The following is a 10746-nucleotide window of genomic DNA, read 5'->3' on the forward strand; positions in this document are numbered from 1 at the left end:
TATTGGATTGAGGAACATATTGTTTTTATTAAGCCCAACTGTCCCTCTTATTTAGAATATATCTTTTACATTAAGATATTCTTTATTGGAGTCTTTTGCCTCTAAGAAAAAGTTTAGACAGTTTAAGACGTCTGTTTTCTGTACCACTTTGTTAGCTAAAGGTATTGAATGTACAAATCAATCTGAGCCTTATGTCTCCCAGGATGATGCTGAGAGGAATTTGGCTTCAATATAATGAGAAGGGCTAAGCATAGAAGAAAAATCAAGCACAAACTTCACCACCTCCATAGTAGGCAAAGTTTGTAAAACTGAGTCGTGGGTGTGGTGGGAGGTGTATTTATAGGCATTTTGAGGTTTGGGAAACTTTGCCCCTCCTGGTAGGAATGTATATTCCATACGTCACTAGCTCATGGACTCTTGCCAATTATATGAAAGAAATATAATTATTTTCTTCCCTATGTAAATCAAACATAAAACTCCTAACACTGACATATTAATATACACTGGGGGTGCTTTGGAGGTGAATGGTTGTATTAACTGGTCAGTATGAGGACAGATTTTTATATTTCTGTGTGGTGTTTGGATTCTATCACATTTACATGAGAGAAACTAAGGTGCACATATATAGAGGAACAAAGGCCTGCAGGAGAGCACTTCCAATCTGGCGCTTTTATAACTGGGATTTAGAAAGTATTATTTACAATAACATCCTTTTTGATGCTTCTATTTAGAGAGTTTGTCTTAGGAGCCCACACAAATAACTAGACATACTAGCATTCAGGTTGAACAAGAACTGATTTTATTGGAAAACACACACTCCTTTTATACACAAAGCTCATCTTGATAAGAAACTCGACAATCCCACAATTTTCCCATTCCTCCAGACAGACTGGCACCTCTATAGCAGCCAGAGTCTCAAAGAATCCCAGTACCCATTGATGGCTGATTCGGGATCATCCTAGTGGAGCGGCGGCACTACCAGGTGCCATTTTAAAGCTCTCGGCCCCCAGATGCCACAGTCCAAAAAGCGACGTGATTTGTTACTGGGGACCGGAGATACAGTCCGTTGAAGTTATGGGGGTGGGATTGTCCCCAAAGGAGCTCCCCTCCGGTAATTCCCCCTCTTGTCCACCCTGGGGGTTACCAATCCCCAAAAGAGCTGCGCTAAGGGGCAAAGTGCTGCTGGAGCGATCAGGGGTAAAGTCAGCGGGTGTCCTGCTGTTCGGGTGTCTGTTTTCAAGGCTGCCAACCGGGAGTTCTAGGAGCCAGGCCAGCCCAGGAGGGTTTTTCCGAACAGAGACCAGCTCTTCTCTGACAAAATACTAATAACCAAATAAATGAAAACAAAAGGTCTGGGAAATCGTGGTTACTCTCTGAAGCCCAAATCTGCTGAGGAACAGAAGGGGGTGAGGTGGTAGGGGTTCAACTCTTGCAGCCTGGCACAGCATGGGAAAACAGTAGATAACAAGATCCCGCTAGCCATGAAAGGGCCAAATCTGGTGTGACAAGGAGTCAAGCAAGCAGTAGGGTGGGGTGGGGGCAGCCTTGGCTGTCTGGTATCCTTGACATATCTCCCCCCTCCAGTTCAGCAGATCTGGCTAGACCCTTAACGGGTATATATACACACAAACCTGTCAGTCTGTCTACCAAACTGAATATATCTATTATCTCTCTCACATCTATCTTTGCTGTCTCTGTATTAAATTAAATATTATAAACACTCAATCCTTTAATAACAGACCAAAAAATGGTAAAATATATTTTATTAAAGGGACACTCTGGTCAAAATTGAAATACACAGATGAATTACATCTTTGGATAGAAACATATTTGCAATAAACACATATTGGCAAAAATGTTTCTAGTAAAAGCTATCACTATTTTAGTGATCATATTTTTCTCTGCACGTGCATGTGTAGCATAGCTAGATACTCTCAGTGCACCAGCATTTTAAACAATGCAGCTGCGCATAGCGCCACTGGGTCTTGTATCATGTCAGCAATGAACAAATTGAGTCATTGGTAAAAGCACCTTAGGCTCTCTGAGCAAGTGCTGCGTTTAAAATGCTGGTACACGGGGCATACTTAAATACACTTTTGAAATAACTATAACTCATTAGAAGCATTTTTTCTAATACATGTATGTTACAAAAATGCTTCTAATCAAAACTGAAATGCATACACGTGGATTCCAATTTTGCCTGGAATGTCTCTGTAAGGTCGTGTGAACCACACCCCTAACCACATCCTCAACCACGCCCATTTGCAAAGTGTCAGATAATTGGCTGTGCAAAAGGTAGCAAGTTAGCAACCTTATTTTCTAAACATGTTAAAGGTTTCTTCCCTTGTGAATCCTTTCATGAGTTTTCAGACTACTCATTTGTGTAAAACATTTTCCACACTCTGTACATGTGAAAGGCTTTTCTCCTGTGTGACTCCTTTCATGCTTTTTCAGATGACTCATTTGTTTAAAACTTTTTCCACACTCTGTACATGTGAAAGGCTTTTCTCCTGTGTGAACCATTTCATGCTTTTTCAGATCACTCTTTTGTGTAAAACTGTTTCCACACTCTGTACATGTGAAAAGCTTTTCCCCTGTGTGACTCATTTCATGATATTTTAGATGACTCATTTGTGTAAAGCTTTTTCCACACTCTGTACATGTGAAAGGCTTTTCTCCTGTGTGAATCCTTTCATGAATTTTCAGACTACTCATTTGTTTAAAACTTTTTCCACACTCTGTACATGTGAAAGGCTTTTCCCCTGTGTGAATCATTTCATGAGTTTTCAGACAATTTATATGTGTAAATCTTTTTCCACACTCTGTACATGTGAACGGCTTTTCCCCTGTGTGAATCCTTTCATGAGTTTTCAGATTACTCTTAAGTGTAAAACATTTTCCACACTCTGTACATGTGAAAGATTTTTCTCCTGTGTGAATCATTTCATGAGTTTTCAGACAATCCAATCGTGTAAAACTTTTTCCACACTCTGTACATGTAAAAGGCTTTTCCCCTGTGTGACTCCTTTCATGAAATTTCAGATTACTCACATGTGTAAAACTTTTTCCACACTCTGTACATGTAAAAGGCTTTTCCCCTGTGTGACTCCTTTCATGAAATTTCAGATTACTCACATGTGTAAAACTTTTTCCACACTCTGTACATGTGAACAGCTTTTCCCCTGTGTGAATCTTTTCATGAGTTTTCAGACAATCCATTCGTGTAAAACTTTTTCCACACTTTGTACATGTGAAAGGCTTTTCTCCTGTGTGAATCATTTCATGAGTTCTCAGACAATGCATTTGTGTAAAACTTTTTCCACACTCTGTACATGTGAAAGGTTTTTTTCCTGTGTGAATCTTTTCATGAGTTTTCAGACCATCCATTCGTGTAAAACTTTTTCCACACTCTGTACATGTGAAAGGCTTTTCACCTGTGTGAATCCTTTCATGAGTTTTCAGATTACACTTTATTGTAAATCCTTTTCCACAGTATGTGCATGTGAATGGCTTCTCCCCTGCGTGAATCTTCTTATGAGTTTTCAAATGACTCTTTTCTATAAAACATTTCCCACACTCTGTACATGTGAAAGGCTTTTCTCCTGTGTGAATCTTTGTATGAGTTTTCAGATGATTCATTCGTTTAAAACATTTGCCACACTCAGTACATGTATGTGGCTTCTCACCTGTGTGAATTTTGTAGTGTTCTAGTAGATTAGACTTCCATCTAAAGGTTTTCTCACATTCTGTAGATTTGAAAGGTTGTTCCTTTGTATGAATCATTTGGCTAGACTGTAGACTTTTCCCTTCTTTAATATGTTTTGAAAACTCAGTAAATGTGTGTGGTGTATCCTCTGGGATAATCATTTCACTAGATAAGGCATTAATGCTGTCCTCTTGTTTGATGACTGAATTACTCTCTGTACATAATGATTGTTGCACAGTTCCTGCCAATTCACCATCTTCTTTAAATATCTGCTGTGATTTCCCAAATGTTTGTGAACAGTCATTGGTGTCTAAGACTAGTGGAGTTTGCGGTATCATTTTGATGCTTCCTGTAGTGAAGGATGGATATGAACTATTCAAGTGTTTGTCTACATAAAAAGAAATGGAAGAAAAATAAGACTGTTTATTCTTTATAATATAATCCATCTCAATAAAAAAACTTTTTTTTAATAAAAAAACAGAATTTATGCTTACCTGATAAATAACTTTCTCTTACGGTTTATCCAGTCCACGGAGTCATCCTTACTTGTGGGATATTCTCATTCCCTACAGGAAGTGGCAAAGAGAGCACACAACAGAGCTGTCCATATAGCTCCCCCTCAGGCTCCGCCCCCCCAGTCATTCGACCGACGGTTAGGAGAAAAAGGAGAAACCATAGGGTGCAGTGGTGACTGTAGTTTTACAAAAATAAATTTGAACCTGACTTAATTGCCAGGGCGGGCCATGGACTGGATACACAGTAAGAGAAAGTAATTTATCAGGTAAGCATAAATTCTGTTTTCTCTTACATGGTGTATCCAGTCCACGGATTCATCCTTACTTGTGGGATACCAATACCAAAGCTTTAGGACACGGATGAAGGGAGGGAACAAGTCAGGTAACCTAAACGGAAGGCACCACTGCTTGCAAAACCTTTTCTCCCAAAAATAGCCTCAGAAGAAGCAAAAGTATCGAATTTGTAAAATTTGGCAAAAGTATGCAGTGAAGACCAAGTCGCTGCCTTACAAATCTGTTCTACAGAAGCCTCATTCTTGAAAGCCCATGTGGAAGCCACAGCTCTGGTGGAATGAGCTGTAATTCGTTCAGGAGGCTGCTGTCCAGCAGTCTCATATGCCAATCGGATGATGCTTTTCCGCCAGAAGGAAAGAGAGGTAGCAGTCGCTTTTTGACCTCTCCTCTTATCAGAATAGACAACAAACAAGGATGATGTTTGTCTGAAATCTTTAGTTGCTTTTAAATAGAATTTTAAAGCAGGAACCACATCAAGATTATGTAATAGTCGTTCCTTCTTAGAAACTGGATTAGGACACAGAGAAGGAACAATGATTTCCTGGTTAATATTCTTATTAGAAACCACTTTAGGAAGAAAACCAGGTTTGGTACGCAAAACTACCTTATCTGCATGGAACACCAGATAGGGTGAATTACACTGCAAAGCAGACAATTCTGAAACTCTTCGAGCAGAAGAGATAGCTACCAAAAACAAAACTTTCCAAGATAATAACTTAATATCTATGGAATGTAAAGGTTCAAACGGAACCCCTTGAAGAACTGAAAGAACTAAATTTAGACTCCATGGAGGAGCCACAGGTTTATAGACAGGCTTGATTCTGACTAAAGCCTGTGCAAACGCTTGAACATCAGGCACTTCTGCCAGACGCTTGTGTAACAGGATAGACAAAGCAGATATCTGTCCCTTTAAGGAACTAGCTGACAATCCTTTCTCCAATCCTTCTTGGAGAAAAGACAATATCTTGGGAATCCTAATCTTACTCCACGAGTAACCCTTGGATTCACACCAACAAAGATATTTCCGCCATATCTTATGGTAAATTTTCCTGGTGACAGGCTTTCTAGCCTGGATCAGAGTATCTATAACTGAGTCAGAGAACCCACGCTTAGATAGAATCAAGCGTTCAATCTCCAAGCAGTCAGTTGCAGAGAAACTAGATTTGGATGCTTGAATGGACCCTGTATTAGAAGATCCTGCCTTGATGGCAGTGTCCATGGTGGAGCAGATGACATGTCCACTAGGTCTGCATACCAAGTCCTGCGTGGCCACGCAGGTGCTATCAAAATTACCGAAGCCTTCTCCTGTTTGATTCTGGCTACCAGCCGAGGGAGAAGGGGAAACGGTGGAAAGACATAAGCCAGATTGAAGGACCAAGGCGCTACTAGAGCATCTATCAATGCCGCCTTGGGGTCCCTGGACCTGGATCCGTAAAGAGGAAGTTTGGTGTTCTGACGGGACGCCATCAGATCCAATTCTGGAATGCCCCACAGCTGGGTCAGCTGAGCAAAAACCTCCGGGTGGAGTTCCCACTCCCCCGGGTGAAAAGTCTGACGACTTAAAAAATCCGCCTCCCAGTTGTCTACTCCTGGGATGTGAATTGCAGATAGATGGCAGGAGTGATCCTCCGCCCATTTGATGATCTTGGATACTTCCTTCATCGCTAGGGAACTCTTTGTTCCTCCCTGATGATTGATGTACGCTACAGTCGTGATGTTGTCCAACTGAAATCTGATGAATTTGGCCGCTGCTAGTTGAGGCCATGCCTGGAGCGTGTTGAATATCACTCTCAGTTCCAAAATGTTTATCGGGAGAAGAGATTCTTCCCGAGACCATAGGCCCTGAGCTTTCAGGGAGTCCCAGACCGCACCCCAGCCTAACAGACTGGCATCGGTCGTGACAATGATCCACTCCGGTCTGCGGAAGCACATTCCCTGAGACAGGTGAACCCGAGACAACCACCAGAGAAGAGAATCTCTGGTTTTCTGGTCCAGTAGTATTTGAGGAGACAAATCTGCATAATCCCCATTCCACTGTTTGAGCATGCACAGTTGCAGTGGTCTGAGATGAATTCGGGCAAAAGGGACAACGTCCATTGCCGCAACCATTAATCCGATTACCTCCATACACTGAGCTACAGAAGGCAGAGGAATGGAATGAAGAACTCAGCAAGTAGTTAAAAGCTTTAACTTCCTGACCTCCGTCAGAAATATTTTCATTTCTACCGAGTCTATTAGTGTTCCCAGGAAGGGAACCCTTGTGAGCGGGGACAGAACTTTTTTCGACGTTCACCTTCCACCCGTGAGACCTTAGAAAGGCCAGAACAATTTCTGTATGAACCTTGGCTCTTTGAAAAGATGACGCCTGAATTAAGATGTCATCCAGATAAGGTGCTACTGCAATGCCCCGCGGTCTTAGTACCGCCAGAAGGGACCCTAGCACTTTTGTGAAAATTCTGGGAGCAGTGGCCAACCCGAAAGGAAGGGCCACGAACTGGTAATGCTTGTCCAGAAAGGCGAACCTTAGGAACTGATGGTGATCTTTGTGGATAGGAATATGAAGGTATGCATCCTTTAGATCCACGGTAGTCATATATTGACCTTCCTGGATAATCGGTAAGATTGTCCGAATGGTTTCCATTTTGAATGATGGAACTCTGAGGAATTTGTTTAGAATTTTTAGATCCAGGATTGGCCTGAAAGTTCCTTCCTTTTTAGGAACTACAAACAGGTTTGAGTACAAGCCCAGTCCTTGTTCTGCAATTGGAACTGGGTGTATCACTCCCATCTTTAGAAGATCTTCTACACAGCGTAAGAACGCCTGTTTCTTTGTCTGGTCTGAAGACAAACGAGAAATGTGGAATCTTCCCCTTGGAGGAGAGTCCTTGAATTCTAGAAGAAACCCCTGAGCAACAATTTCTAATGCCCAGGGATCTGGAACATCTCTTGCCCAAGCCTGAGCAAAGAGAGAAAGTCTGCCCCCTACTAGATCCGGTCCCGGATCGGGGGCTACCACTTCATGCTGTGTTGGTAGCAGCCGCAGGCTTCTTGGCCTGTTTACCCTTGTTCCAGCCCTGCAAAGGCTTCCAGGTTGCTTTGGGCTGGGAAGCGTTACCCTCTTGCTTTGCGGTTGCAGAGGTTGAAGCAGGTCCGCTCCTGAAGTTGCGAAAGGAGCGAAAATTAGCCTTGTTTTTGGCCTTAAATGGTCTATCTTGTGGAAGGGCATGGCCCTTTCCCCCAGTGATATCCGAAATAATTTCTTTCAACTCGGGGCCGAATAGGATCTTTCCCTTGAAAGGAATATTTAGTAATTTTGTTTTGGACGACACGTCAGCCGACCACGATTTGAGCCAAAACGCTCTTCGCGCCATAATGGCAAAACCAGAATTGTTCGCCGCTAACTTAGCTAATTGTAAAGCGGCATCTGTGATAAAAGAATTAGCCAGCTTTAGAGCATGAATTCTATCCATGACTTCGTCATATGAAGTCTCCCTCTGGAGCGACTCCTCCAGCGCCTCAAACCAAAAAGCCGCTGCAGTAGTTACAGGAATAATGCAGGCAATCGGTTGAAGAAGGAAACCTTGTTGAACAAATATTTTCTTTAGTAAACCTTCTAATTTTTTATCCATAGGATCTTTGAAAGCACAACTGTCTTCTATTGGTATGGTTGTGCGCTTGGCTAGTGTTGAAACTGCTCCCTCTACCTTAGGGACCGTCTGCCACGCGTCCCGCCTGGGATCAGTTATGGGGAACATTTTCTTAAAGATAGGGGGGGGGGAACAAAAGGTACACCTGGTCTCTCCCACTCCCTAGTCACAATATCCGCCACCCTCTTCGGGATCGGAAAACGCATCAGTGTATACAGGGACTTCTAGAAACTTGTCCATTTTACACAATTTTTCTGGGACCACCATGGGGTCACAATCCTCCAGCGTAGCTAAAACCTCCTTAAGCAGTACGCGGAGGTGTTCCAGCTTAAATCTGATTCTGCCCGCTGAGAAACCTTTCCTGTGTCAGAAATTTCTCCCTCAGACAGTACATCCCTCACTGCCACTTCAGAGTGTTGTGAGGGTACAACAGATAAATCATCCAAAACTTCTGATTGCTCATCCTCTGTTCTTAAAACTGAGCGATCACGCTTTTTAGGAAAAACTGGCAGTTTTGATAGAAATGCCGCAAGGGAATTATCCATGACTGCTGCTAATTGTTGTAATGTAATAGGGGCCAATGCGCTAGCTTGGGGATTAGTTTTGATCGAAAATAAGCCTCTCTGAAGTCCTCAAGCAATCTTTAGACTCTTCACATGGAGCTGCATGAAGCTGTCTGTAAAATCAACTGCGCAACTGAGGCGTGAATTTCAGGCCCCCTCCCTCTTCCCTCTGGAGTTGTGGGGCCTTCCCAAGTCAAAATAGGTGTCTAAATATATGCCATGCGGAATAAACCCCAAAAAAGTGTTTCAAATGTAATATAGACTTGTATAAATGTCAGATTTTTGTAAAAAAAATTATCGATTGCCCCTTAACAGTGTCCACCAGTGTTTTGAGCCCTTTCAATAAGCCTTCCTTCTATACTAAGTCTCAGAATATGGCTTACCCTTCCCACATGAGGATTCTTGTCAGTCTTCTAGCATTACTAAGTCTTGACTAGAAAAAAATGACTGAAACATACCTTAAAGCAGTTAAGCCTGCAAACTGTTCCCCCCAACTGAAGTTTACTGGTACTCAACAGTCCTGTGTGGGAACAGCAATGGATTTTAGTTACAACATGCTAAAATCGTTTTCCTCTCAGCAGAAATCTTCATCACTTTCTGCCACAGAGTAAATAGTACAAACCGGCACTATTTTAAAATAAACTTTTGATTGAAGAAATAAAAACTATAAATCTAACACCACATTCACTTTACCCTCCCGTGGAGATGCTACTTGTTAGAGCGGCAAAGAGAATGACTGGGGGGGGCGGAGCCTGAGGGGGAGCTATATGGACAGCTCTGCTGTGTGCTCTCTTTGCCACTTCCTGTAGGGAATGAGAATATCCCACAAGTAAGGATGAATCCGTAGACTGGATACACCATGTAAGAGAAATGTCTTCCTTTTTGTATTTTTAAATTTATTTTCCTGTAAATCACACATTAAAAAAGGATGACATAGAATGTAAACATTACTACATCATAGTAAACTAAATTACTGATCAAAATGAGTTATAGGGCTGCATTAAACAAGGTGCTTGTGGATAATGTTCTCAGCCAGGGAACAAGTACATCTGTATTCTGGGCAAGAATATGGCATCCACCATCCTCATTTAACATGGCACAAGCAACTGCACATACAGCTCTGCCCAGCTCATGCTCAACCAGTTGGGTGAGAACATGATGTCTTAATCATCACAGACTAATGATAAGTGTGAGATGTTTTGAGAGGGTGTGGTTGTTTGATTTATATAAACAGCCAAAAAATGTATTAGTTTATTAATAATAATAATAATAAGTCACTGTAAAATTAAACACACAAATCAGTGGTGGTTCTGTTGTGGGGAACACTGGTTGAAGTTGTGGGTGTTTCACACATGGGAACAAGGAAGGCATAAGTGTAGTTATGGGTGTTCCATGAGCGAGGTCAGGGCAGGGGAAGGTGGAGTTGCAGGTATTCGGAGTACAGAACCAGGTCAGGGGGTGAGGTTAGGCAGTTGTTAGACATGATCTGTCTAAAAGGACAGAGGGGGTATTATTTTTTAACCTGATCCTCATCCCAATGGGGGTTGCTCCTTCTTTATAACTGTCACAAATGTTCTTAATAGATGCATATATAAAAATAATAGTTTATATTTGTTTAATGAGTGTTCTATTCTATTTTCCCAGTAATTAAAGTCAGCATAATATCTATTTTACTCACCTAATACATATGAGTTCATGCTGATAACAGGCTCCAATGTCTGTGCTCAGGAAGAAGGTTCCCTTATTCACTCCAGTTACATCAATACCTGATATCTCTCAGTGCTCTGGTCATGTCTGTAAAAAGTATATTAAATGGTTTAGACAGATAGTAATAAATAATGGTCCTGATTAACTGTACGTATGGTATAATTAAAGGCACACATAACAATTCATGTGATACAGATCAGCTGATTAGGTTATTACATATGTGCTATTGATTCAGCACAAGCATTTAGTACAGTTAGCTCTGTGGGTGTTATAATTGTCCCTTAAATATGAATCTTCCCAGATCTATACAACAT

At 41.7% G+C, this 10746-nt stretch overlaps 1 protein-coding gene across 1 annotated transcript; it reads right to left on the minus strand.

Moving 5' to 3' along the window:
- Positions 1–776: 776 nt before the first annotated feature.
- LOC128659225 (oocyte zinc finger protein XlCOF6-like) lies at positions 777–10522 on the minus strand. The gene is made up of 2 exons (XM_053712904.1): positions 10404–10522; positions 777–4094 (listed from the first exon to the last, which is right to left on the minus strand). The coding sequence occupies exons 1-2, from the start codon at positions 10420–10422 to the stop codon at positions 2329–2331; spliced, it is 1785 nt and encodes a 594-aa protein (XP_053568879.1). The 5' UTR covers positions 10423–10522; the 3' UTR covers positions 777–2328.
- Positions 10523–10746: the final 224 nt, after the last annotated feature.

This window comes from Bombina bombina, chromosome 5 (genome assembly GCF_027579735.1).
Source record: "Bombina bombina isolate aBomBom1 chromosome 5, aBomBom1.pri, whole genome shotgun sequence".
NCBI lineage: Eukaryota > Metazoa > Chordata > Amphibia > Anura > Bombinatoridae > Bombina > Bombina bombina.